The following is a 26,586-nucleotide window of genomic DNA, read 5'->3' on the forward strand; positions in this document are numbered from 1 at the left end:
TCAAATATTGGTCACAAATGCTGGTGAACAGATCCAGGGGTACGATGATGACATTCTAGAACAGAGAATTTACGCCAGCACACTCGACGCGGGCAGCCGCCTAAGACATCATCACTCCTTCTCAAATTACCAGCAACGTCTTGTGAAAGTTAAGGCGCTTCCTTGTGCGCAGCCGGACACGTAGTGTTACCTTCTTATATATGTACAGAAGCACAGAGTGAGCGAAAACCAACCCTTGGTAAAAGTTTACCTACCCCCCGGGTTACTACCTGAATACACATCCGCGATCTTTCATGCTTACACCCCCTTACTATGCTTGTTGTCTATCCAACAACACATCGAGGCCTGTGGGCGCGTGAGTGCGTAAATGTGTGTCTGTGTGTCCGTGGTGTGGTAAATGAGCAACAACCGCACACATCTTCCTTGCGTCAACCGTCATATCCCTTTTCAAGCAATCTTGCCATCATTTTTGGCCTCTGTTCACGTAGTGTCAGCACTGTTGCCTCAGAACGGCTGGCTCAACATAGTGCTTACCCTTCACTTGCTCAAAGACCTTGAGCATCTTCCGCCTAGCTCCGAGGGCGTTAACTCCACGATCCTCCAAAGCCTTGTCGTCGAGCTCGATCAACTCATGCCACTTCATGTCTTTGAGATTTTCAGTGTACTTGTGCAACCGCAGGCTTCTCAGCCAGCTAGGGATATCCTGGAGAAGGGTTGGGTCTGTCGGGTCTTCAGGCGGCTTTGAGCTACCTCTGCGGCCCCGGGGAGATCGGCCACGGACCATGTCGGAGTGGTCTGAAAGGTATCCTTCGTGGTTCCCTACACCTAACTGGCCCACATTGACTGAAGGAATGCCATTGTTGAGAAGAGGAGAGGCGCCATCATAGGCGCTGAGGAAACCGTTGTTTTGCGGAGAAGCGAAAGCCATGGGACCGAAGCCACCAGGCTGCATGGCAATGCCTGGCGAGCTGGGTCGAGATCGATGTTGGCCGAAGCCCATGTTTTGTGCCTGCAAAGCAATCATCTGCTCGCGACTAAGCACCTGGCCATGCTCGTTGATCATGACCACGTTGGTGTTGGGCATATGCCCAGTCTGAGGCAGACTCTGCTGGCCTGGAGCGCCTGGGGCATCGTTGGATCGGGCACGGCGATATTTGCGAACATCATCGAGAGCGAAGCGGTTGTTGACTGTCGACAAAGCTGCTAGTTTCATCGCGGTGGCATTTGCAACCATGTCAGCCTGCGTGCCGCTGGTATTGGCGTTGAAATTCGCAACGAGCGGAGTATTGACCATCGACGCCCAGTTGCCTCCGCTCGGGTTGTACGGGGACAAGAGAGGAAGGTCTGCCGGCTTGTCATTGGTCGTCAAAGTGGTGTTTTGAATGTTTTGGTTGCCCGAGATCTGGGGCGGGCGAGGAGATCTTAAACCACTCGAAGGGGGCGGCTGGACAAACTGGCCCATTGGGGGTTGACCACCAGGGGCTTTGGATCCCTGATCGCCTCCAGTCCACTGGTTTTGGCCATTGGAGTCGTGGTTGTCGGCAGGGCCCGCGATTGTCGGGGCAGCCATGGACTGACGAGAGTCACCTACAGCGCTGTTGCGGTTGGACGAGGGAGGGTTGCCAGTCTGCTGGGTGAACTTGGCCTTCTCCGTCGCAATGGCTGCGGCGGCGTCAGGAAACATTGCATTGATGGTGGAGGGGTCGAGTCCCGATTGCCGTTTGCCGGCCGCAGTGCTCGAGGGGCGGGCGAGCGAGTTCCTGGATGAATCGACATTCAGCTTGTTCATGGCGTCGCTCAGGCGGTTTGACATTGGGTCTGGGATAGACGCGTTAGCTGACAGCCAGCAGGATGGCAAGAAGTGTGTCACGAGGCTCACCTTTGTCAAAGTTGGCTGGGGACAAGACGCCCGACATGGGGTGGCTCTTGCCCATTTGCTGTAGAACCTGAATGAAGAATCGAATCTGAACCTGGGTGGTCTGCTGCAGCAAGGCGTACAGAGCAGCAGTGCGCTCGGCCTCGCTGAGGACCCTGAACCACTGCTCAATGGCACTCAGTTCATCCTTGAAGTCCTGGTCGAGAGTGGCAGCGGCCATTTCTTCTAAAGTCGTCTCATACTGATCGATATCGGCAATCCATTGTTGCGCGATCTTGTCTTGGGGATCGGTATCGGGGTTACTATGGCCTTGGCCCTGCTGAGAGCCGTAGAAGTCGGATGACGGACGGATCCGGCTTGAGGGAGATGCGTTGGAGAGCGCAGCCATGTCGGCAGAAGCCCGAAGGTGGCTGTTGGCTCCCATAACTCTCGAGGAGGGGGGGCGAAGAGACGGGTTCGTGTTGGCCTCCGGGGTGCTATTGCGGTTTCCCGCAATGTGACTGCCAGACATATTGAGCATTGTCGACAGACAGCGCAATTATAGCGAGGCAGGAATCGCGCTGGTAACGGCGGCGAAGTTGATGTCGTGAAGACGGTAGAAAACTGGCAGGTGGCAGATGAAACGATGCCGGCGACCAGTGAAGGGTGTCGTGTCTTTGTGTAGTGATGGAAGGGGGGTCGGCCCGGGCAAGGAGGGACCAGCGCTGTTTCGAGATTTCGACTGACGGTAACGTCAATCGAATCAGCAGGCAAACAAGCCTAACCTCTCTGAATCTGTGACTTGAGTCGAGAGTGGGAGGGATGGACAGAAGCTGTCGGTGCAAATCCAAGTTGGCGATCACAGTCGCTTGTCAAGCAGTCCAAAGGGTCCTATTGACTTGGTTTGTTCAAGTGAAGACAAAAGCCCTGAACGGCCTGTTCTTTTTTCGTGTCTTTGGCTGCGGCAGAGCTCAGACGGCGCAAGTAAGGTAATGAATCGTAGGGTACGTATTCGCTGCCCAAAGCTCCTGCAGAAACCTGCTGACCTCAAAGGAGTCGGGGATTAAGTCTAATGAGGACCTGCTGCTTAACACATGTCTCTCCGAATGGATGACAGGGTCTGGTTACCGGGCCAGGATTTCGGGTTCTGGTCGAACGAGTAGAGAGAAGGGTCGAAAGAGACAGTGGCCGGTGGCGCAAGCCGGAGTTGCTGGTATGGAGTTGAGGCGAATGGCGGCGTGCTTTGTTCTGCTTTTTGTGTGTACTACCGCAGCGAGGAACGTGGACAGCGACAACAGCGGAGGCGGAAGAGATTGGGGGTGAAGGCGGAGTGACGGAGGTGATGCACTTCTGGCAAGCGGGCAGAAATTATTCAACAAATGCTGCTTCCAGGCAGGTAATACGATATTCAAGGCTGGCGTCGTCTGAAAGTATTACCCAGATGTAGGGGGTGGTAGGAACAAAAGGGGAACGGAACTCGCTTCTCGAATTTGCAGGAGACGTACTCATTCATGTACTACTGCACTGCGGCTGGCGAGCGGGAGAGGAGGGAAAGAAGGGTTCAGCAACGTGGCGTGGTCGCTGCTTAGTCACTAGTTTGCCGTAGTTTGTCCTCCCTAACCTTACTATGTACTCCGTGGCACCTCAGGTAAAGTGCCTCACACCTGTACTCTGTAAAGTCAGTACCTTCCTCAAGGTACCTTAGGTACCTTAGGTGCCTCATATCTAGGAGGTATCCCAGGTAGGAGGTACCTACCTGAGTCCGACAAAGGTCAACACGCAAGTATAAGAGGCATGGGAAGCTCCGGTCCATTACGAAGTGTAGGCAACACACGTCTTTGCTAAGCTCTTACCACTGGTTCTCGATGAAGGCATACCTAATACCCATCAGCCAGGCAATTGCTAGTTGCGGCTTGTTGACCCCATTAGTTCTACGTCTCTCGGACATGAAGGCATAAATAGCGGGTATTCCCAACTTCAACCTCAGATCCTTTCAGAGAGCTACGCGTCTCGCTCCGGGCCCCCGCCCTCTCTCTCACACTCCCCAACCCCATTCACTTGCCTGGGTCTTGATGCAAAAAAAGACAAGAGGGAACGGCCTAACAAAGATGCCGACCCATCAAGTAAATGTCACTGTTTCTATATATAGGGGCCTCATTCAATGGAGTTCGTGGAACGCCTCACTGGTCGGAGGGTAGACGCCAACTAGCATTGAGTCTTTGAGGTTCATTTTGAGGTTGTCAGTACGCGACAATGCCCTTGGCGACAAACGCCGCTCTTCCTTTACCGGTGACCCGTTAAATGGTATTGCGAATACTCACTTACTGAGCTGCAACTTGACAACGGAGGCAACTCATCCATGTTGAGCATTTCCGGCCCACAAGCTTGGTGCTAGCAGAAGTACCGCAGTCAAGGTGACAAACATGGTGCAATGTCACCGCATTTCAATGTCACGACTTGATGGACTGGGCCTTTCCGAAGTTTGCTGGGAGACTATCGTACCGCAGCAAGACGGGTTTGTGGGGGCCTACGACCGTAGTATCGCACTCGATACCATACACAGGCACATAGAACCGCCATGGGACTGTGGAGGTCTGGTGTTATCCGTTAATCAGTGGCCAAACTCGACGTTGGGCAACTGTAGGAGGCTGGCGCAGTATTTTCATCTACCTTGTAAAGATCCTCCAACTAGCCTGATATCGCACATCAGAGTTCACCCAGTGGGACATGGCTGATGGACGCAGAGTAGAGCCTCGCTGCATCCATCATCCCGTTGCCAAGACCCTGGCAGGGTCGTCTTTTTCTCTTGTCGGGCGTCTTCGTGTGGACCTCAAAGCGACATGTGCCCGACTTTCGTGGCTTGGCAGTGATTCCGAGAGGGTTAAACCGTGGTTGATTCGTTTGCTGGCTCTTTCAACCTAATTGCCAGTTCCATTTGATTCCCTAGTGCCCCAATGCATCGCAGCCGTGCTGTATAAGAGACCAATAACCATGCGTCCAATTTCTCGTTTATGCCGTCTCGCGCTTGCCCTCCTTCAGCTCCTTCTGTAAGATTTGTCAGCAACTGTTGTGAATGTAATCGGCGTAGTGGGATTTCGCGGGTGGTGTTCTTCGGAGGGTTCGTACCAGGGCCTTCATGGTGCCGTGCAGAGCGTGACGATGGTTACGGCGGAACTTGGGGTCGGTACCCTTAAGGGAGGGGTATCTCGACGTCTTGGGCTTCTTGATACTACATGAGAGAAAGGAAAAATCCGTCAGCAAAAGCACATCTCGAGGATTCATGGGCATGTAAATATCTGAATCGTACCCGTTGCGGTGCGCCTTGCGCGACTGGTTGTGCTGCGAGGAGTTCTTTGACTCTGCCCTCAAAATTAGCTGAGCTCATCCGGAGCGAGCGACGAGGCTCGTAGAATCGGGTTGTCATGACATACTGGCCATTGCTGCGGTCGGAAGGTGCCCCTGACGTTGAATACTAAAACCTGGAGTTCGTGATGCGGTCAGGGAAATTTCGAGTATTGAGATATCGAGGCTGGCCGTGGGGTGGTTTGGTGCATGCTAGGCTCTGCGGTGTTGTGGGTCGAAATTCTGTGCCCTAATGGACTTGCTGAGCCACGGTGTGGCTGAACCGAATCGCGCCACTGCCTTACCTGAGGTAAGGTAGGTAGACACAGTGATTGGAGCACAGTGTGCCGAGCTCTTAAATCCATACTTTACCTCGGATTACCTATCACTGCATGAATGGCGGCGTGTCTTGACTGGCACACTGACAAGACTGCAAGAAGGGCTCACCTAACCCAGACAGCTACTTACCTTCCATCGGTTGGAATGTTACATTTCTCTTTCGGGTTGCCATCATGGAAAGTCAAGCATAGGTAGGTATTGCGAATTGTTTCTGATTCGCACAATACGATAATTCCCAAGACTTTCGTGACACAGAGGTATGTATTTCCAAGACATCCTTGTAAGATCAAATATGATGAACTGAAGTATAGTTTACTCTATCCTAGCTCTCTCAGATTGTCGATTGCCATCTCTCTTGCGCCAACCTCATGTAGTGCCCATGCAGTGCTCTCGTGTTCTACGCTTGTTACGATACAGATAAGTCCACATCTTTGCCCACGACTCTGTCTACTCCCTATCAGAGATTATCTCACTTCGCTATACACGATGTCGAAAGGTTCACCGCCCTTGGCTTCTTCACGACGTTGTTTAGCCAAATGTACGCATTTTGCCGCTCTTCTCTCAAAGAGGTTTGATGGCAGACGCGCTACGAATAACATCGGGGCTCCGTGCAAAGGCCTGCAGCCGCTTCGACCTCAGCGTCCTGAGGTAGCGGAAGAAGAGGACAAACAATAACTCCATGCTATTCCTGGATTAGCACTCTTACGATATTTCAGGCTGCATGGTACCGTGCTTACCGTTCCTTTGTCATCATGAGGATGCCCTGGACAAGAAGACCCTTAAGAATCTGTGGTCCCATGCCCTTGAATAGACCAGAAACGCCCTCTCGCTCCAAAATGAAGTTCATGACTTCGATGAAGCTGCCGAAAGGCTTGCCCTTCCTTTCAGGCGGTGGTCTCGACTGCAAACCTACCTTTGCTACAATCAGGGGTTGTGTGGCAATCGTTGCAAGTGACTTGGAGATAGCACCGAGAACTAAATGAAATTCAGTCAGAGCCGGCCAGTGAGGATTGTAGAGACAGGGAGGGTTCAACAACGTACGGAATGCTTCCCAGGGCTTGAGGTTATTCTTGCCAGGAAAGATGACTTCCTTTAGCCTCTCGTAAGCTCCGTAAGTGATTGCAGGATTCACAACGAGCACCAAGCTAGCCTTGAGACCCCTCCAGAGCCCAAATGGCCCATCCTCTCCATTGATGACTTCCCGCGCAGTGTCGACAAAGCCTTTCCTCTCGGTCTTGCGCTGGGTTTGTTGCCTCGTCGTGATGACGGCGACGGGAATTGTACAGAGCTGGGCTACAGCGCCAGCGATTGCGCCGAGACTCAGCTCGATGAGTGTCGAAGGTGGTGCCGAAGTCTTGGCAGAACGAAGATAGAGGGCGCGCACAACGGAGTACCAGTAGAAGTATGCAAAGTTGGTAGACGCGACGCCGAGAAGAGAGCCACTCATACCGGCATAAAGACCCTTGGCACCATCCTCAGCAACAATCTTGCTCAGAGCATCCCAGGTAGACGAATAATGGGGTTCGACGGGATCGGAGGGGTCAGTCGCTACTGCGCCGGGTTGCGACTTGACTTGGACCTGGAGGCGCGTCTTGACGCTTGATCAAGGAGAGGTTAGCCAAACTCGAATACCATGGAAGAACACGACAGGAAAGAATGGATTTCGAGGCAATGGGGAAGACAAGTTTGTGGGCGTGTTGGTATCGCGGCAGCATCGTTTCTCTCACATGTCAAGCGGGTAGACTAAAGCATTGGCAAGCACGGCACCGGAAGCGCCAGCAACTGCCTTGCCCCAGGGGGAGATGGAGGCCGATTTCGACTGGGCAGCCATTGTATTGTTGCCGTGTTTAGATTGAAGAAAGCAATGAGCTGGCACACAGATCAGAGTTCTCTTCGAGGCGTTTGGTTGAATAATCGGGTCACGAGTAGGGAACTGTCGCCCACAATGTCGGTAACGGTGACGGTATCGGCGTTGTCGTCGGCGTTGGGGTTCTGCACCGATCAAGATCCGAGGCAAAGGGCGGGACGGGAAGTGGTCAGGGTAGGGAGGCGGCAACGAACGAGCAGCAATAACCAGCAACTACTAGAAGAATGCGCGAGCGCGAGCGAGAGGTGGGCGAAGATGTTACTGACGGCGAAGACATATATGGTTTACTGTGCGTTGGTCGGGACGAAGGGTCCAAACTGAGAAGGCCGCCCATGGGGACTGACGTACCGGCCACTGCGCCTGCGCGGGTGCCGGGAGTGACACTTGAGTCGACGACCTCGGCCCTTGGAGATGACGCTAGAGGCCTGGGCCGCCATATGCTCGGTTAACCGGTGAGGTCACCCTGGTGGGGTTTCGGCACAACAGATGCTTAGGTAATGCATCGCAGCGACTGACCAGCGCGCTAGGTACGGTAAGGTGTTAGTTACCCTTTAGAAGGTTTTCTTTTCTGGCACGAGCCGGTACTGGCGCATCATGTGTTCGAAAATGCTTGGGGAGTATCATGGATGCGAAGCAGGATAACGGCTCCGTACTAATAAGGTAGGCAGCATTCGTACAAATATGTGGCTGGCTCTGAATAATCGGCGCCAGAGACATTTGATTAGCCAGACTTGGGCATGCGAGAGCGGAGCAGCGAGGGGGACAGACTTAGCGGTCCTGGCCCGGGCCCGTGGGTGATAAGAGAGACAGGTTGGTGATGGCCCAGGGCCGAGGTGACAGTGTCAGTCTGGCTTCAAGTGTTTCATTTGGTCAACACATCCAGGTAAGGAGCGCTGTCCACTGGCATACACCACAAACGGCACCTAGTTTGGCCCATGGTGTTTATCATATTGCGGAAGAGGCCCATCCTCTCTCAGTAGAACTTAACTTAGATTAATCCACCAAGAGTTGGAATGAGAAAGGCAATTCGAAATCTGGCGGAATAGCGCCCTATCGTAATCTCCAAATTGATGTCCACCGTGGTTTGTGCTTCATGTGCGGATACTCGTGTAAGTCCTCGTCAGTTTCCGAGCGGCATCCACAGTAGCGTGAGTAGGTATTAAGGCAGGAAGAGAAAGAGGAAGAGGAGGGCGCCCCGTATCTTACCTAAGATACCTAGGGTGAGGTAAGGTAAGCTCTAATCATAAGGTATTAGTAGTCTACTCCGTATGTTCGGGCAAAGAAAGCCAAGAGCCTATTTGTACAGATGCACAGGTTTCTCTATAAAATTGGAAGGTAGGTATTGTATTACTTAGCCCATCCCTCCTACTGTCCTCGTCCAACTGCAACAGGTGAATGGAAGCTACCTTCCCGTTCATTGTTCATTCCACCCCTCTAGCGCCTGTTAAGATACCTTACCTCGAACCCGCCTTCTTTCCTACGATATCAAGCAGGCCACATCTTGCCCGTCAATCCGCATTCTGGTAAACCAAGGTAACATAAGGTAGGTAGGTAATCGTACGAAGAGTCCTTAGGCTCTTTGAAGTTCGCATTGCCCTTCAACGTTTCTAACGTTTCCGTCGCACCCATTTGGCAAGCTTAGGTCGGTGTTGGCCAGTGGGTGGGGCACATAACAGTAGACGCTTCTGATTCTTTTCCCAGCGTTTGCTTCGCTCGCTCTGGCGCCTGGCTTGCTTAACCCGACTCGAGCTGGTTTGGTGAGTGAACTGAACGGATCTCTCCTACGCTACTGCAGTCCGATCACGTCTCCTAAAACTAGCTATCTGGCTCGTTCCGGTCTTGGTATTGAGAGCAATTAGGCCTCGTTTCAACATATTTACCTGGCCGGCCCTTGGCCACCCGACTCTGGACCGTTTTTGGGTTTTGCTTTGCACAGCCTCAATCTGGTGCCCGCTCTCTGTCGTCTCACCCCACGACGAATGCATTTCACGCTAAGACTGCGACGCCTTCCCCGCGCCCATTTCCACTCATAAATGCTCTCGCCGTTGATAACGACGACATCGCGTTGGATCTAAAATCATAATCAGATTCAGGCCCAAGGTCACGAGGAAGTTGGTAGAAACTGTAATAAAACAGTAGTCAGCCAGAGACATACAAAGGCCAGCCCTTCTACCCAACCCGCTCTCGCTGCACTCACTTCTTCGAATCTCGACTTGTTTCCCGCCGTGTCGGGTCTCGACGCATCGATTGCCTTACCTTACTCGTGACCTCGACATGCGACTTGAATAAGTCCTTGTTCTAGCCGCTTGTGTAGGAATTCGGTTTTCCTTGTTCGATTGCTGCTGCGCAATCGGCATTATCGCCTTGTCTTGACATTGACGGCTGGATGCAGTTCCAGTAAGCTGCTCATTAGCGGGAAGTATGGAAGCCAAAGCCATCGTGAGTGAGTTCCCAGGTTACGGCGCGACGCACCTCAGAGACTTGCTTCAGCTGACCAGTGTTGCCTCGGTATCTAGAGAGAAGAGGCCCTTGTGGCTAGATCGACGGGGCGTGAAGCTTTGAATCATGCCATTGCCGCGGCCGACTTATACATGAAGGCAGCACACGAAGCTACCTCACCAGCCGACCGCTCTCGTTTCAGGAAAAAGTGCGCAGGTCTCATTTCTCTCGCCGAAAAGCTCAAGTCGTCGCCCAAGACCGCATCTTCGTCTCTGACTCAGACGACAGCTGCGACCATCACCTCTGCGTTCAATCCTAGCTGCCATGTGCGCCATGTACCCTCTAACGAGAGGACCATTCTTCTGCGCTCATCTCGACTACATGGCAACATTTTCCCGCCCTGGCAGGCTGAGCCTAATGATGACAACTTCTCCCTATCTCAGGGCCAAAATGTTTTCTCGTACGTTCGCATAACCGCCACACCGACCAGTCAACTTATACATGAACCAGAGACCCTGCAGGATACACAATGTCGGCCAGACAGGAGTCCATTCTCGAAGCCTGGCAACGCCCCGTGGACCAAGCGAGAGAAGATACCATAGACGAGGACTTCATGCATTCAGAAAGCGACTGTGATCTCGTACAGGATGTCACGACTGATTGCTCAGTTGTGGCCAGTCTATGCGCCGCCATGAAGATTCTCCAAGGTGGCAGACAATCGGTCAGTCAAGAGTGATACGCACAATACCGTTGATCACGCCCGCTTACCAGCCTCGTCAGATCCTCAGCTCTATCATGTATCCCTACAACCACCGAAAGGGGCGACCCATGATCTCCAAGAGTGGCAAGTACATATTTCGCATGCACTTTAACGGCTGCTTCAGACAAGTCGTCGTGGATGATCGGTTGCCTGTCTCGCGGAACAATCGCACCTTGTTCGTTGTTGATCGCAAGAATCCCAATCTTCTGTGGCCAGCTTTGTTGGAGAAGGCTTATTTGAAGGTACGCGGAGGGTATGATTTTCCCGGCAGCAATTCGGGCACCGATTTATGGGTAATCACCGGTTGGATTCCCGAACAGCTGTTCTTGCAGAGGTATGTGGAAACTTGCATGTGAAACCTGGCTCAGGGGAAGACGACCAACTGCGAGAACTAATGCCAAGACGTAGCGAAGACGTAGACCTTGAGGGCGAATGGGACTTGATCAAGGAAGCATACCATGCCGGGAATTTGATCATGACTCTAGGAACCGGTCGTTTGACTCAGTCGGAAGAAGACGCCTTGGGTCTTGTCGGCGAGCACGACTATGCCGTGCTTGAGATCGACAGCTCGCCTGGCGCCCGTCGTTTACTTGTCAAGAACCCATGGTGTGATGGTCTCGTCTGGAAAGGCGTCGGTTCATCTGGAATAGTCGAGCAAACGGCCGCCGTATCGCTGTCAGACACACTGGTTTCGATCGAGCCAAGGTCCTCCGAGCATACCAGGCCCGTCGGGTCCTTCTGGATATCAGTGGAAGACGTTGCGCAGAACTTTGAGTCCATGTATCTCAACTGGAATCCGGATCTGTTTACACATAGGCAGGACCACCACTTCACGTGGCGCGTGCCTACCATAAACATGACGTCCTCTCTTGCCCACAATCCGCAATATTCAGTCCTGTCACATACGGGACAGACCGTGTGGATTCTGCTGAGTCGACACTTTGCGGACGAGGAACTGGAGATTGCGCGGAATAAGTCAGCCTCCTTATCAGCGGTCTCGAGACAACTTGGCTTCACAAGCATATTCATCTTCGAGAGCGAAGGCAAAAAGGTCCAGGTCAGGGAAGGCTTCGTCTACCAAGGCCCGTATGTCGACTCGCCACAAACGCTGGCCAAGTTCAAACTTCGCAGTGGAACGCCCTACACCATTGTCATGGCCCACCAAGACCTCCCGCTGGACCAATATTCGTGTACGTTTACTCTCTTCTCGAAAGCACCTCTCGAGGTCAAGCCGGCCGAGGAAGCCATGAGCCACTACCAAGAGCTTTCGAGTGCTTGGACTAGGAGAACTGCTGGAGGTAATGCGTCGTCCATCACCTACTCGCAAAATCCGCAGTTCAGCATCTCTATTCCCCGTGCCACGCCCCTCTCCATACTCCTCTCATCTGGAGACCGAGAGGTAGCCATTCACGTCGATCTGGTGTGGGCACACGGGAAAAGAGTCACATCGATTGGCGTCAAGGATGTTGTGGCCAGCTCTGGCGACTACCGTAGAGGCAACGCTCTTGTCCAAGTCCCTCTAGTGGAGCCTGGTACATATACTATTGTCTGCTCAACGTGGGAGCCGGGGCAGCTCGCCGACTTTGGCATGCGCGTAGGGTCTCAGGTGGAATGCCAAATCAAGCCCGTTTTGAGCGACAGGGCCGGTCTTTTACGAACTTTGGCGCCAGCCTTCATCTTTAACGAAGGAGAGGAGAACAGACGAGCCTTAGTCACGGTATCGCGGTTGTCCCGGGCCCAGGTCGTGGCACGGTGCCCGCTGCAGACTGGACGAAGTAGCCAATCCATTGCTACGACGGCCGTCCGCGTCTCCCTCGTCTACGGTCGAGGACCGCAGGAATCGGTACTCGCCATGTCCGGCGGCGGCGAATTCCGGGAACTGACCATGGCTATCCGGACACCTGAGTTCGACCTTGAGCCTGATCGTCTCCGACAAGACAAACTATGGCTCATTGTGGAACGGCTCGGCAGTCAGCAGGGTCGTCAGAGCATCGAGGTGGAGGTTTTGAGCGACAACCCGGTTCATGTTGGCGACTGGCAGATGACCGATTCATAGTGGTCATGGCACGGGTTGGAAACTAGACGAAGGCTTCGGCTCGTCGCCACAGGTGGAAGGCATAGTTGGAATGGCCCGATAGGTACCTAAGCCTTGCTCATAGAATTTACTACGGATCGGCAATGCCCCTTCCTCCCTCTTCTCCCCCGCCTCCAATTCTCCCCCGCCTCCAATTCTCCCCCGCCTCCAATTCTCCCTTTACCCATCTCTCTCGAGGCGATGAGTATAAAAGCAGACAAAATTGAAGGGCAAAAGCCACTTGCCAAGTAGATGCCCAAGTACCCAGAATGAGAAAAAAAAAAGGGATATTTCCGTGAATTACCGCTTGAACAGAAGGCGACCCCTACGTCGGCTCTTGTCAAAGACAGTTTGAGACTTTGCCTTCTTCTAGCCGGTCATCACCCATCATGAAAGAGAGAAGAGAAAAAGAGGAAGAGAATACCGCAAGAAAAAGGGACAAAACGTGACGTGACGCGAACGACTCGTCAATGTGGTATATGATCCACCGCAACGCCAGAAACCTTGCAAAAAGGCAGAAACAATCCCCCGTCATGAACTCGTGCCGTGCCATTTCAAACAAGCTCCAAAACAAGTACCAGCCCAAGACAGCCGCATCCTCCCAAGAAAAGCCAAAACCAAAGAAAGGCTGATGTCAACCACCTTCCCAACCTTCGCTCGCCTCCCCCTCTCGGAACAAAGGAAAGCGGGAAAGAAAAAGAATCGAGAACGACAGTGATATTCGAAGAATCACTCCGAATATCCTTCGACTATGTACAAAAAACCTCGTCCCTTGTGCTTGTACCAGCATATCGACAAGAAGTGGTCGATGCCGAACAGGCCAGGAAACAGAAAAAGAAGAAAAAAAGTATCTACATGAAAAGTAGCTAGCCCTATCGCTCAGCTGGTTAGACAGGCCCTCCTCTGCGCCTTCGGCCACGATTTGGCCCATCTGGTCTCTGTGCCAGCACATCTCGCAAAGCAGGGTCGTCCTTATCTTTGTCCACATGATGTACCCGAACATGTCTGCATAATCGATTAGTTGGATCCCCGGAAGAAACTGATTGCCTGACAGCTGCGCCGAGTTTGTGAGGAGGTTGTGTTGGTTAGGATGTGTGACAGTCGTGGGGGATTATCTTACCTCTGAAGATTATCTGGCCGAGGATACTTGTGCTCTCGATCAGGACAAAAAGGGCATACATATCCCGGAGATTCATGCACAAGCCCGTGCCTGATCATCTCATTTTTTCTCTTGAATCCCTTGCCACCTTCACTACGAGGGCAGCCTTTGACGGAGCAGTAGTGTGGTCGAGCAGATGAGTGTACGTTCGCGTGCGAGTTGAGTAAGTACTGTGTCTGGAATGGTGCCGCAGTGCAACCCGAGAAGTTGCAGATATAACCTGCCTGAGGATTTGTAAGACCATCGATACTCATGCGATCTGCCACGGAGGTGGCGGGCGTTGACGCGGTCTGATCAGTGCTTGGGGTTTCTGCCGTACTGCTACTATAGTCGGTACTCTGTCGGTGATGGCCACCGGTCGATGAAGACGGGTAGTAGTAAGGACTGACAACGGCCATGGGGTGCGCGGGCGACGGGTGCTCTCTACGAAAGCCTTCATTGGGTGAGATCGGAGGTGATGCATGGCCCATTGGCAGTCCGGCTGGGAGTCCGGCTAGTGAGGGCAGTCTGGGCATATTGGTAGGTGACGACCTGGGATATGAAGCAGCGTGTCGCGCAGAACCCATATCATGCTCAGGACTTCTGGCAGTATCTGCCAGGCGCTGCAAGTCCCCAAGCTGTGATCTGATAGATGGTAACGGACCATGACCGCTGCCATCAGACTTTGGGGAGTCCAGAAGTGGAGGAAGACCACTGGGAGCAGACTGTGGAGGGCTCATCGGGGACGTGACCTCGGCCTGGCAAAGACTAGGTGCGGAACGATGAGAAGTGTACTTGTCCCCGGCAGAGTAAAGGACGGCCGGGGAAGCTAAGCCTAGACTTGGCCGATCATCGCGAATTGGCAACACCCGACTACTGGCCCCCAAAGGCAAGGCCTCATGTTGAGCCCGGGACCTCTCTCCTGAGCGTGATTGATCGATTTTGAGTGTCCCGACAGCGGGATTGGTGACTGGGACAGAGGATTCGGGAGCGCCAGGTGAAGTGAAAGCCAAGGCGCCGGCAGCGAGGATTTTGAGATCGAAAGGTTCCGCCGATTTATTCATGTCGCGCTCAGGAGAGGTTGGAGAAGACGACTCAGATTCGGATCCGTTGTCAGAGGCCAGGGGTTCAAGAGCAGCGGCCTGGGCGACGTCTGGCGCTCTGCCGGATCCGAGGTGAGCCACTAACACAGCATCGCCTTGGATGGGCTCGACCTTGTGACGACCGCGGAACGACTTTCGGCTAGGACTGAGAGCAGGCGGAGGACTGGGTGAGGGCTGAAGTCTGGGGCGGTGAGCTTGCATTTGTGGGCTATCGTGAGGAAGGACGTCATCGGGGTCGTAACAGTCGCTCGCAGCTGTGTGGTGCAGATGGCTTTGAACAGCCGACGCAGTCATAGTTGTCGCTACCGGAGAGTGTCGTGGCTCACAGCGCAAGCAATATCAAGCCGCCATGGGGCAAGTTGAAGGGTACGGGTCGTAGCAACGACGGGTGACTTGCGACAAAGACGGCCGCAATGGTTGCAGTAACACTGACGGCAGCAGCGGCGAAGAAGGGTCGACTTTGGCGAGAGCGGCAAGAAAAAAGATGATTGTCGCGATGCGCCACGAGGTCTCGGTAGATTGCGCTTCTATGGTCCCTGTTTGCGCAAGGCGGTAGCTGTTGGGGCCGAGGGGAGCGACGAAGACAGCGTCGCTACGAGGATGATGAGATCGGAAAGTAATAGAGGTGGAAATGCGCGTCGCGAGAAGTCGGCCCCGAGACAGCTATCGCCGCCGTCGTGGACTCCGAAAGAAAGCAGCCGATGAGGGAGTCGAGAAGGTAATACCTCTCTATGCAGGTGTAGGTTGGAGGACTTGGAGGGAGAGCGGACTGGAAGATGGAGGGCGGCCGGGAGTTGGAGGATAGGATGCGGCGACGTTTGGATGTCAAAGACGGAGGTCGGTGTGGCCTCGAGCAGGGGGTGTGGGGGAGAATGAGGAGCAAGCGCGGGAGTAAGTCGGGTGCGTGATTCTTTGACGGATAAAAGAGGGCGCCCAGGGACGACAACCATGCAGATGGATGCACCAGGCCGAGCGAGGGTAAGCAATAGTAAGAATGGAAGTCGAGTGAGCGGCAGCGGCAGCGGCAGCGGTAGCGGTAGGGGAAGCGGTAGGACGGATGGGTTGGTCGATATCCAGGTCCGTCGTCGGACGGGGTATCTATCGGTGAGGTAAGGTCAGGAATCCGTACCTAGGTGAGAGCTGTTGGGCGAGGTAAGGTACAGACGGACAGGCTCGTCTATCTTAGACAACAAGGTAAGAGATGAAGCATCAAAGAGATTGAAGGGAGCGACAACAGTACTTCAGATACAAACAGGAGCGAGTTGTTCATGTTGCAAGAAGGACTACGGCAGGTAGGTATTCGGTTCTTGCTTCTCCAAGGTATTCAGCGGGAGGGAAGCTACTGCCCTTTGCTGTTAGCGCATAATTTCTTGGAAGCGTATGAGAGATTCGCCCAGTGCCACAGATAGATTCAAGGGACCGCGTGACCCTAGCGATGAGCAAAAGCGGATTTTGGGGGGAGGGGAACGTAGAGGCGAGCGAGATGAAGAAGCCGAGTCACCAAGAAAGTGGACATGGGATGGACGGAAGCGCGCATAGGGGATTGGGGGCACACGGCACACCTTCAGATGGCGAGACGGGGTAAGGCAGGTATCGACCTAGGTATCCATAGTGTACGGATACTTAGCATCTCATGGTACTCCGTAATGTGCACGAAATAGGGAAAGGATACCTTGGAATATGAGGCTAAGTAAAGGTCATAGGTCGAGGTACCTTACCTGGCTTCACAAAGTACAGATACCTACAGACAGGTAGTGAGGAACAGAGTACCTCTAGATATCTCGGTGGCAGTACGCAGTAAATGTAAGTCTACGTATCTTTCCCCCTTTCTCAGCCGCCCTCTCTGCCCCCCTCGGCGCTCCTGCCCAATCTCTGTCTCTTTCTTTCTCTCTTTCTCCTTCTAATCCATCCTGTCATTGGTACTCCATAACCCTCCCTGGATTCCTACCCGTTGCGCCTCACTTTTAGGCTTGGGAAACCACGTTTGGTAGGTACAAGGCGAGGCGCCGCTTCTGAGAGACCAGCCATAGAAATGGATGGCCAAGCTGGAAGGGTCGCGCTGCTAAGCCAGCAGGGCAATGCTGCTATTAGCATTCACTGGGTGGGCTATAGATTGGTAGGCTGAAGAGCAAGAATGCCTCATGCGATGGGACGTGCAAGAGCAATTTGCTGTGCCTCTACTCCGTATAACAAGGAGTATTACATCGATGTTGAGTGGAGGGACACTGACTCCTGAGCCTTGTTCAACAGGGGTAGCAATGTGCCAAGTCAGGTATATTTCCGTCTCACTCCTGCGCCCTCGACGTGGGCATCTTCTCGAGGTTTTAATCAGAGAATTGTCTCAGCGTTGACTGGACGCCGACGGCTTTCTTCATGGTTCTGATGTGCTACCTAGGTAGACGGGCTTATCTCGGCAAGGAATGAACCCAGGGTTGATTCAGCGCCGAGCTAAGAGGTTACCAAGAACCTGGAGCAGCAGTTTTCGCACAAACTGACAAAGCCGGGCATGCAATGCTTTATTTGTGTCTAGCGCGGGGACAAGATAGAAGGCGGGGAAAGAGAGAGAGAGAGAGAGAGAGAGAGAGAGAGAGTTTGGTCTGATCAAGTGACATCGTGACAGGCAGCCGAGAGAACTGGTTTCCATGTTACGCTTGTCAGATTGTTCCCCAGCATCGATGGACACTCGCGCACTCATGGTACTTGTGGGCCCAAGGATGAGAATACCGCGGCGGGAACCCTAGACGGCGATTGGGGAAGCTCCATCGGGAGTGGACTTGTAAAGTATATGTGTACGGAGTATAAGTAGGATGGGCAGTAGAGGTACTTCTTGTTGAATAGGGGTCAAGATGGGATGGAACAGTCTGGGGGATCGGATGGCAGTATTGTCACAAAGGGAAAAACTTGGAGTAGGGGAGGGGAGGGCCACTATTCGATGTTCTAGGTAGTCATGTCTAGTAATGACACCGGATAAGGAATTTCCCACAGCAAGAAAGTGCTTCCTACTGTACGTTGAGAGAAGCCTCATTCTATTTTGTTTTTTCTTCGGGAAATTGGGAAGACACGCAGGCAGTCATTCCTCTGTCATGTTTTTCTCATCCTTGGCTCTGAGCAATGCACAGTCGCGGAAAGACGGCACCTCAAGTCCATGATCCACTGGAAAACAGCATCATGCGCAAGGGCGAGAAGGAAGGAAACGGCACCATTGTGTAAGGTGTACTAGTGTAGAAAGCCGGTGGCTGGTGGGCGAGCACAAGATGGATCGTGGAGGAAATGAGGGCTGACAATGACCGGGGTTACCACAAGGTACACGGGAGGTACGTTAGGTTCACTAGGTTCAGCACCAGAGCATTCTACACCTCATGGTGCGTGGAGTGGAGTTTTCGCATAGAGTAAGGTACTCTAAGGAGTAGAGGCACTTTGATCACTGAGCCTTGAGGTCTACCGATAGTATCTCACAAGTCCGCGACAACTTGTATTCGTACTCCGTACACTAACAGGAGGTATTTCATTTTCAAGCGTGTCAATTAGCCGCACCCAATGCAGTGGATGGACGAACGGGACGGAAGTGGAGGCTCAATCCGAGACATGGGGGCCATGTCCCTGATCATGACAACTTACTGGCCGTCAGCGGGCCAGACCCAAGCTGGAACTTGGAAGCCCTACCTACTTCCACTCAGAATCACTTCACGAGTCACCACACCTGACGATCCCCCGACCACCCAGCTTTCCAGATTCTTCTCTTTTGCGATAGGTATTCCGTTCTCCGGCAATGTTTCCGTCAATGAGCCTTTCCAGACTGCTTTGTAACAGTACTATGGAAACTTAACCTCTACTTGATATGATGAAGAACTTTGAACGGAAATGAAAAGATTTGGATGAAGAATGCGTGGTGTGTGTGTGTGTGTGTGTATGTGTGTGTCCAAGTAAACAAACACTTCCAATTGACCAAAACACCAAATCATCCGCCGAGCCACCCTGCGCCTTAGCCTCGCTCGCACCTTACCGTAATCGCTGCATCTATCTGCTGGTTCGAACTCTGTCTGGCAACCCTAGGCATGCGTGTTTTTTCCTCTCCCTCTTTGAGTGTCTTTCGTGCCTACCTTACTGCAGATTGGCAGGTGCAGACCAAGATGCCGGGCTGGTGGGCAACTATTCGGACGGACACCTCATGGCATCGTTCGTTATTACCCCACACTCGATGAAGTGTGCTCCTCTCCCAGTCCAACATTTTAACCCCTCACCCAAACTTCCATGGACGACCTGCCACTCGCTGCATCAATCTAGGCGGTACCCGCCATCCCCTCCTCCCTTCTGTCCAATCGTGCAACAGGACAGCAAAGAGCCCCCCTGCCGTACCATCAATGCCCGCGATTTGATCCATGCGTCCAAGCCTCTAAGCCTCAATCATCCATACATGCAATCGGGCTAGAGCGAGTTGGTTCCGCTGGTCTTATTGGCCAGGCTCAAGGCGGTCAAGCAAGGGGACCCTTCTTTTCGCTACTTCTCTTCTTTGCGGAGTAAAGTACCTATACTTTGTGCTTTAGTAACAAGAGAGGCTTCCATTGCCTATCAGGGAGTCGGGATGGGGAGCTAATCACCAGTCACAACATTCCACCCAACTCAGTGCCTACGGAGCAGGACACAGTTCGTAGATGCCAGAATTGCAACCAGCAAACGGCAACAGTCTGGCTCAGGACTGATAGCTCCTAAATCCCATCTGATGCCGGGTGTGATATCAAAAACCTCGGCTAGGTTATTTGCTTCCCTCCCTTCCTTATGCTAACCTACTTTAGCCAAGGAGCATAGCGCGGGGTACTTCAAAGGTAACGCGAGGGATTGTTCATCTATAGTCTCAACGGATACCATCACCACACCAGAAACCAACGAAAACGATGCAATTTGACTAAGCACTATGAGAACAGGGCCAGACTGACTGTCTGGCTCCATCCTATTGTCTTTTGCCGCCAAGACGGCGGCGTCCCAGGGCATTCTCTGTTCCCCGACCGGCGATAGGAGGGACTTTTGTCCCCTACCTTACCCGTCTTACCCCAGACGAGGGGGGTTCTTCAGCAAAGTGGTCCCCGGTTCTTGGACTGAGGTGGTGGCACGTACGAGCGGGGGATCTAGCTCAGGGTGGTAGGGCCACCACCCACAGACACTCACACACCTGGGTAGACAGAAAGCCAAGGTAGGTTTCTAGAAAGCGCCCAACCATTCCAGCCCTTTTCAAGGTTGTGAGCTGTCAGACAGTCTGTCAACTTACCACTTGGGTTATATTCGTAGGCCATGTGCACTATCAGGACTTTGTTGGAAGCCTCATTGGACACCAACCCAGATAAAAGATTCGGGACCTCTCCTGGCATGAATAATACCCCTGTATGTTTTACTCTCATTATGGTCCCTTGTGGTCCCGGGCACTTAAACTCGGAGCTACGGCTGGTCAACTTAGTTCTTACGCAGCGTGCTTTTATTGCCCGCCAAGTCAATCAACATGAGCTGCAGCCATCAACTCAACGCCCAGACAAGTTTGTCAAGCCTGCCTTCCATCTTGTCGCTCTTTGATAAAGAACAATCCGACGCATGAAGTTAAAGGTTAAGGTTAGACCACATATCGTAAGAACTGTATTCGTAAAGAGCAGACAGACCACCGCTCTACTTACCTCTACCCTGCCATCCGCGCTTGTCATTCCTATCTGCCGATTCCCAGTCAAGTTCTAATTCGGAACCGTACCCAGAATATGCCATGCCGGTCTTCCATTGCCATTCCCCAGGTACACTACGACAACCGCTGCCGTAAAAGACGATTCCTTCATCGTGTACTTGCACGTCTAGTTCAGTGAAGCGCGAATCGCTCCGATACAGAACTACGTTAGCAAATTGCGCGGGGTAGGCAGATTTTATTCCTCTTTTTCACTCCGTCTCTATTCGTGCACGTCAACTGCCCGCCCTGTGTACACGTCCACTCGCACAGTGATGCTCCGATGAACGGCAGCAGTAGCGGGGCCGAGGTGATTGGCCCGGCCCGCATATCAACTGTGCCTCACCACACCTCACCACCACCACATCATCCATCATCGCCAAGGACCAATACGATTGTGTTTTGGCTACGTGCCTCGGCTTCTTGTTGCTCCTCATTACCTCTGCCTCGAATACTACAACCGCCCGCGACTTTGGATGATTCTCATCTGAGAGTTCTCGCATCTCCGTCAACGCCTTTGCTGCTTCGTGGACCAGTTCCAAATACACCCGAACGAACCCCGCAATGTCTACCTCAGGAACCATGCGCGCCGTTGTCTTCAACGGACCGCAAGCTGTGTCTGTCGAGCAACGCCCGATCCCTACCAGTCAGTTTGCACATACTTCCAATTCCTGATGAGCTCCATGTCAACCTTCAGTTGTCGCTGACCAGTTCCATAGTCCAAGATGATGGCGACGTAATCGTCAAGGTGCAGGCAACGGCTCTATGTGGCTCGTAAGGCATTCCCAAGACCAAAATGCTCCTGTTCCTTCCTTCTCACACACTTCCCAGAGAGCTGCATGTCTTCCGGGGCCACCAGCCATCTGAGACAGGCTTCATCATGGGCCATGAGTTCACCGGTACGGTTGTCGAAAAGGGCGCTGCTGTGACCTCCTTGGACATTGGTGACAGAGTTGTCTCTCCCTTTACCTCGTCATGGTAGGTTCTCTTCACTCTCCTGTGCCGAAAAAATTCCCAACACGGTTCTCTAGCATGCAGTGTTTCTACTGCAAGAATGGGTACACATCCCGTTGCGTTCGTAGCAAACTCTTTGGTTGCGGTAAGCTGGATGGCGGCCAGGCCGAATACGTGCGTATCCCTGATGCCGACGGAACCGCCATGAAGGCCCCAACCACCATCTCCGACAATGCTCTGGTTCTCATGGCCGACATCTTCCCCACCGGTTTCTTCGGTGCCAAGTCTGGCTTCAACTTGCTCAAGGAGGAAGAGAGATCAAATGCCACCGCCGTTGTCATTGGATGCGGCCCCGTCGGCCTCTGTGCCGTCATTTCGGCCCTCGAGTACCGCCCCAAGCATCTTTTTGCCATTGACAGTGTAGACAGTCGCCTAGAGCTGGCTAAAAGCCTAGGAGCAGAGCCCTTGAACTTCATGACTGATCGTGCAGGCATGGAGAAGCGGATCAAGGAGGTGACTGATGGCCGTGGAGCTGATGTCGTCATTGAGGTTGTCGGTCTGAGTCCAGCTCTTAGAACTGCCTTCGATATTATCAGACCATTTGGTGTCATTGCTAGCATTGGCGTCCATAATGGCGAGGTTCGCATCGATCTAAACTGTGAGGCTGCGGTTCGTCTTGCTGACACATGACCAGATTCCATGGACCGGGACCGAAGCGTATGGGTGAGTGTGATATTGACAACTATTCGGAGGATCGATGGCATGAATGGTGCTGATTGCCTCCATAGCAAAAACCTTCGGCTGCAGATGGGCCGATGTCCTGTCCGAGCCATTTTCCCCGAGGCTCTCGCCCTCCTGGAGAAGAAGCAGGACAAGCTTGGGTGAGTGCTGACCATACCCCATGGCCACGTTGATTCCCACGCCATTGGGGCACAACATCCGCGCCCTCAATCCTTCTCCTTGTTGCGAACTGACTTTGGTTAGGTTTATGTTCGACCGCATTATGCCATTGAGCGAGGCGGTTGAAGGATATGCGTTATTCGATCAGATGAAAGTCCAGAAGGTTATCTTCACTCCTTGATTTGGAGCATAAACCTCGTAGCCACAAAATCTGTCGCCTCCCTGCTCAATAAGACAGCAGGAGAAGCATGGAGTCTGCGGTTGCGATGATGGAATATTGAGATAGAAACAGGATCAATGCCTTAATTCTGTCTTGGCTTGACAATACCATCATGAATGAGGTAGTAAGACACGGTCGAATCATCGTGGACCACGGCAAGGAGTAGCCTCTTTTGGCGATCTGCACCACGCCAATCCCGCTTTTTGGATCCGTCGATGGTGCTTACTGGATCGAGTGGTCGTGGTAGAGTGTCGATGGAGTCAAAAATCGTAGCGAAAGAGCTCAGGGTCCATTGTTCGCTCAGATGCACTGGGAGAACCCACTCATATTCGGGCGCCTGGCTCGAGCGCTTGCTGTCCATCTCCAAAGCCTCAATTTGTTCGTCTGGATGCATGTACAGCCTATTGGGCGGGAGGCCGGTGATGATGGGACGCGGTCGGCTTTTCCCGTCACTGCGAACTTCAACATCAGTCCAGTCATGCTGATCTCGGAGGTTTCCAAGGACCAGAGCGGTAAGGTTGGTAAGATGTTCTGCAGCTGCCATTGCTGTTTGTGAAACTTTGACAAAGTGTTGGAGAAAACGAAGTTTCTAGATCGCAATGAGTGTTTGGAAAGAGAGTCACACAGGAAGATATTGTGGTGGTGCTTATTGAAGAGTTCTCAAGGTTCTCGAGGCAGGTGGCTCCAACAAGAATGCCGGTATGCCAATCAGATGTGCCCCTTGACCGACGCTTCGTTAGGTCCTTGATATATGCATATAAAGCACTCGATACATTTATGCATGTACTGCTGATGTGCCTTTCGAGTCCCCCGCTATGTTCATGTACAACCTAGCTCAGCAAATTCAATTCCATTACCAGGACCTCAATCATGTCACGGATGCAGGCGGGAGTGAGCCAGAAGACTCGTTCTGACAGGTTCACTCGTCTGTTGTTAGCCCAGCGCAACTTCCATGCCGAGCGGAGGGATGTGTTCATCGTCATAAGTAGGTCGCAAAACGATCCGAAGTGTGCATAACATCCATGCCTTGTCAAAGCCACACCTACTGTGATGTTTCCCATTCTCAGCCCCGCTCTGAGGCTTGTGAATCTTCATGTTGTTTCTCTTCCCAAGCCAAACTGATCTTTAGCCAGGCACACAACAACAGCTCTCTAACCGTCACAATTGGCTTGTCTCACTTGAATCATGAAAGGAATGGTAGGTGCGATGATTGCAATACCGGTCCATTCTGCGGTATTCCTGAGCGAAAAATCGTGTTTCTCTCAGCCACTTGAACAGGAGTAACTAGACGTGGTCATCGTCATGTATACGATAATGTCAGAGCTTTGAATGTCTGAAGTCCACCGGCAGGCCGGTAACTCAAATTCAAATGCTCTCGAGAGTTGAGACAAGAGTCCAAGACCGACTGGAGCAAAGCACAGCTCATCGGCATCCACGGTCCACAGAACTTCTGTTAATCCTGGTCAACCTACGTAACCGACCGAAATGCGAGCCAACCAGCAGCCAAGGTTTGGGGCAAGTGCGTGCACATCCCTCTCGGATCCCGTCATGAGTACGTACCTAATGTCAGGTTGTTTGGCTGTGTCGCTGACCTCACTGCGCGTATGGTCACACAATCTGCAGTGGCTGTGGTCGTGCAAAGTAGCGAAGCGTATTCCTGGTCCATCGTACGCGTATTGACGTAAGGGTCCAGATTTGCGACGGCTGTTCAGTGGCTCCTGCCCCAAAATCACTTGAACCGGACACCAGCGTTTCCATGCGGACCAGTGTCTATTGGCTACAACCGAAGGTAAACGGGACTCTAGCCACTGACAGACTGACAATGAAGCAGCCTCAGAGCCTGCCATGCCTGGACGGAGTACTTTGGCCGCCCCCCTTCGGGTGCACAGGCGTACCACCAATCCACCACACTCAGCAGGGCAGGCATAAACGGAGAGTCCAATCCGTCCGTCAATGGAAATCCAATCTTCCTGCCCAAGGTCGGTGCTTAGCGTCTAATTCTATTACGCATTTCGCATGTCCCGCCCCTTTCCACTACCAAAGGTCTAGACTCAGCCCGTCTCTTTCCCCTCAAGAACTCTTTGGCACTTTGCTATATCCTCCGACCCTGGCTCATCATTGTGGCTTGTTTTCTTCCTTTTCTCCTGCTTTTCTTCCACAGTGGCCCCCACATAACACGTCTTTGACACTCCCCGTACCTTGATATATTTCTTTGATTGAATTCTCCGACTCACCTTTTCACTCCTACGTCGCGCCACCTGCTTTCCCATTTACCAGGCCGGATATTCGAAGATACCCTTTACTATTTACCCCCGCCGTCCTTCGTCGCTGCTTCTCGGACGCAGTCTTCTACCACCTACCTTACTCGACCTAGTGGGTTGCTGTGTTAGTGCCTAATAGTTGACCACACATCAACAACCCCCTGCGGTACATCGTTATCCGACAAAACATACCTTAAACAGGACCTTTCTGTTTACGACGCCTTGTCGAAATTGTTGTCCATCGTTCTAGCCAGTTTCCAAGCCAGAACCTGATAATCGAATCCGAATCCGAATCGAATTGCTTGCGCGGTCATCACACGGGTGCCATTTTTACGAATTACAACCAACACATAGAGGGCTACACTGAACAACGTTGCTATCCCCTCCGGCTCAACAGCAGGCAATACATCTCGAGGGACCGAAGGCCCCAGAGGCTTGTACGTCACAGAGCAACGAAAGCTTCTACAATCCGCCGCAATGTCTCGCCCAGATTCTTCGCTGGACAGCAGCGAGAAAGAAAGGAACGCGCAGCTGGATCACCCCAATTCTGATCAATCCACAACTGAGACGAAGTTCTCCGACAGCAACAACAACCATACTGATGACAACAAGAAACAAGATGTCGAAGGAAGAATACCAACCAGTGCCGCCTCCGCTACCGTGGCAACCGCAGAGCACGAACTATACGAACCGTACGACAACGGCTACCACTTTCCACCCGCACACACCAAATCGCAGTCTATGAAGATTGGCGCAAAGGCATTCTGGAACTACACATGCACGCCCCTCGGCTTTTTCGTCGTTCTTTACGGCTTGAACGTCGTTGCCTGGGGTGGAATGCTGTTTCTGCTACTTTGCAATGCTTCCCCGGCCATGTGCTATCCGACATGCAGCGATATCAACTCTCCCCGGCGCAAATGGATTGAGTGGGATTCCCAGATTTTGAACGCCTTGTTCTGCGTAACAGGTTTCGGTTTGGCACCATGGAGATTCCGCGACTTGTATTTCTTGATGCAATACCGTATCTTCAAGAAACCTGAAGCTCTTGGCCGGCTCGCAGGCATTCATCGCGGATGGTTCCGCCTACCTGGTTCTGACCAACTCCCCGTCCACATTGGCCCCGAGAATGTCACTGAACTGGCAAACGAGCACCCAGTTTTGCACATCCCGCACCCCGAGAAAGCTATTCCAAACGCGCCCCTCACTGGGGTTCGAGCACCCCCAACGGCAATATGGAAAATGGACTTCGTCATCTGGTTCAATGTGTGGAACACATTTTTGCAGTGCGTTCTCTCAGGCTTCATGTGGGGAATGAACAGATTCGATCGACCCAGTTGGTCCACCGGTCTCTTCGTTGCGCTCGCCTGCTTAGCGGCTGCCATAGGAGGCTTGATGATGTTCTTTGAGGGTAAGAAAGTGAAGAGCATTGAAGGCGTGCCGCTCAGCAAAGAAGACGAGGAGCGTCTGTCAAAAGACAAGGAAATGGGGGTCCACCATTACAACAACATCAAGGACAAGAAGCCCAAGGAAAAGAAGTAGGGGAAAATGGTGGGTTTGGGCTACAAATGAGATACCTATACACGACGAGTAATACATTACGCAATGACAACTTTACCCGCAGACAATGACATCTACA

General features: G+C 52.7%; 8 protein-coding genes across 8 annotated transcripts; 3 read left to right on the forward strand and 5 right to left on the reverse strand.

The window, feature by feature from the left end:
• Positions 1–490: 490 nt before the first annotated feature.
• Positions 491–2,387, reverse strand: BDP55DRAFT_563214 (SAM domain-containing protein; the record flags this gene model as incomplete). The annotated part of the gene is made up of 2 exons (XM_060570212.1): positions 491–1,818; positions 1,880–2,387. 2 exons carry the CDS (start codon positions 2,385–2,387, stop codon positions 491–493), a joined length of 1,836 nt encoding a protein of 611 aa, XP_060424115.1.
• A 2,069-nt stretch (positions 2,388–4,456) lies between these two features.
• Positions 4,457–5,422, reverse strand: BDP55DRAFT_679724 (ribosomal L29e protein family-domain-containing protein). Its single transcript, XM_060576076.1, has 4 exons — positions 5,287–5,422; positions 5,163–5,214; positions 4,982–5,084; positions 4,457–4,900 (listed from the first exon to the last, which is right to left on the reverse strand). The coding sequence occupies exons 1-4, from the start codon at positions 5,291–5,293 to the stop codon at positions 4,865–4,867; spliced, it is 198 nt and encodes a 65-aa protein (XP_060424116.1). The 5' UTR covers positions 5,294–5,422; the 3' UTR covers positions 4,457–4,864.
• Positions 5,423–5,829: 407 nt separating this feature from the next.
• On the reverse strand, positions 5,830–7,497 carry BDP55DRAFT_358079 (mitochondrial carrier domain-containing protein). The gene is made up of 4 exons (XM_060567022.1): positions 7,264–7,497; positions 6,578–7,134; positions 6,274–6,511; positions 5,830–6,218 (listed from the first exon to the last, which is right to left on the reverse strand). The coding sequence occupies exons 1-4, from the start codon at positions 7,365–7,367 to the stop codon at positions 6,098–6,100; spliced, it is 1,020 nt and encodes a 339-aa protein (XP_060424117.1). The 5' UTR covers positions 7,368–7,497; the 3' UTR covers positions 5,830–6,097.
• Positions 7,498–9,994: 2,497 nt separating this feature from the next.
• Positions 9,995–12,658, forward strand: BDP55DRAFT_733308 (PALB protein; the record flags this gene model as incomplete). The annotated part of the gene is made up of 4 exons (XM_060580067.1): positions 9,995–10,302; positions 10,353–10,563; positions 10,623–10,936; positions 11,011–12,658. 4 exons carry the CDS (start codon positions 9,995–9,997, stop codon positions 12,656–12,658), a joined length of 2,481 nt encoding a protein of 826 aa, XP_060424118.1.
• Positions 12,659–13,563: 905 nt separating this feature from the next.
• BDP55DRAFT_563229 (uncharacterized protein) lies at positions 13,564–15,211 on the reverse strand (the record flags this gene model as incomplete). The annotated part of the gene is made up of 2 exons (XM_060570215.1): positions 13,564–13,681; positions 13,797–15,211. 2 exons carry the CDS (start codon positions 15,209–15,211, stop codon positions 13,564–13,566), a joined length of 1,533 nt encoding a protein of 510 aa, XP_060424119.1.
• Positions 15,212–21,179: 5,968 nt separating this feature from the next.
• BDP55DRAFT_733309 (alcohol dehydrogenase GroES-like domain-containing protein) lies at positions 21,180–22,650 on the forward strand (the record flags this gene model as incomplete). Its single annotated transcript, XM_060580068.1, has 7 exons — positions 21,180–21,261; positions 21,335–21,389; positions 21,447–21,593; positions 21,647–22,208; positions 22,264–22,292; positions 22,358–22,450; positions 22,554–22,650. The coding sequence occupies 7 exons, from the start codon at positions 21,180–21,182 to the stop codon at positions 22,648–22,650; spliced, it is 1,065 nt and encodes a 354-aa protein (XP_060424120.1).
• Positions 22,651–22,771: 121 nt separating this feature from the next.
• Positions 22,772–23,233, reverse strand: BDP55DRAFT_697694 (tRNA-splicing endonuclease subunit Sen15; the record flags this gene model as incomplete). The annotated part of the gene is made up of 1 exon (XM_060577706.1): positions 22,772–23,233. The coding sequence occupies one exon, from the start codon at positions 23,231–23,233 to the stop codon at positions 22,772–22,774; it is 462 nt and encodes a 153-aa protein (XP_060424121.1).
• Positions 23,234–25,160: 1,927 nt separating this feature from the next.
• On the forward strand, positions 25,161–26,581 carry BDP55DRAFT_358474 (uncharacterized protein). Its single transcript, XM_060567025.1, has one exon. The coding sequence runs from the start codon at positions 25,428–25,430 to the stop codon at positions 26,487–26,489; it is 1,062 nt and encodes a 353-aa protein (XP_060424122.1). The 5' UTR covers positions 25,161–25,427; the 3' UTR covers positions 26,490–26,581.
• The last annotated feature ends 5 nt before the right edge of the window (positions 26,582–26,586 follow it).

Source organism: Colletotrichum godetiae (genome assembly GCF_030913485.1).
Source record: "Colletotrichum godetiae strain CBS 193.32 chromosome Unknown BDP55scaffold_61, whole genome shotgun sequence".
NCBI classification, from domain to species: Eukaryota; Fungi; Ascomycota; class Sordariomycetes; order Glomerellales; family Glomerellaceae; genus Colletotrichum; species Colletotrichum godetiae.

Bases quoted from the DNA above. Each gene is read 5' to 3' on its own strand.
- BDP55DRAFT_679724 (XM_060576076.1), bottom strand. The intron at 5,085-5,162 runs GTACGATTCAGA...TCTCTCATGTAG, and splicing joins CGCAAGGCGCACCGCAACGG to TATCAAGAAGCCCAAGACGT. The intron at 4,901-4,981 runs GTACGAACCCTC...CAAATCTTACAG, and splicing joins ACGGCACCATGAAGGCCCTG to AAGGAGCTGAAGGAGGGCAA.
- BDP55DRAFT_358079 (XM_060567022.1), bottom strand. From the start codon at position 7,367: ATGGCTGCCCAGTCGAAATCGGCCTCCATCTCCCCCTGGGGCAAGGCA. The intron at 6,512-6,577 runs GTACGTTGTTGA...AATTTCATTTAG, and splicing joins CAAGCCCTGGGAAGCATTCC to TTCTCGGTGCTATCTCCAAG. The intron at 6,219-6,273 runs GTAAGCACGGTA...ATCCAGGAATAG, and splicing joins CTCATGATGACAAAGGAACG to CATGGAGTTATTGTTTGTCC.
- BDP55DRAFT_358474 (XM_060567025.1), top strand. From the start codon at position 25,428: ATGTCTCGCCCAGATTCTTCGCTGGACAGCAGCGAGAAAGAAAGGAAC.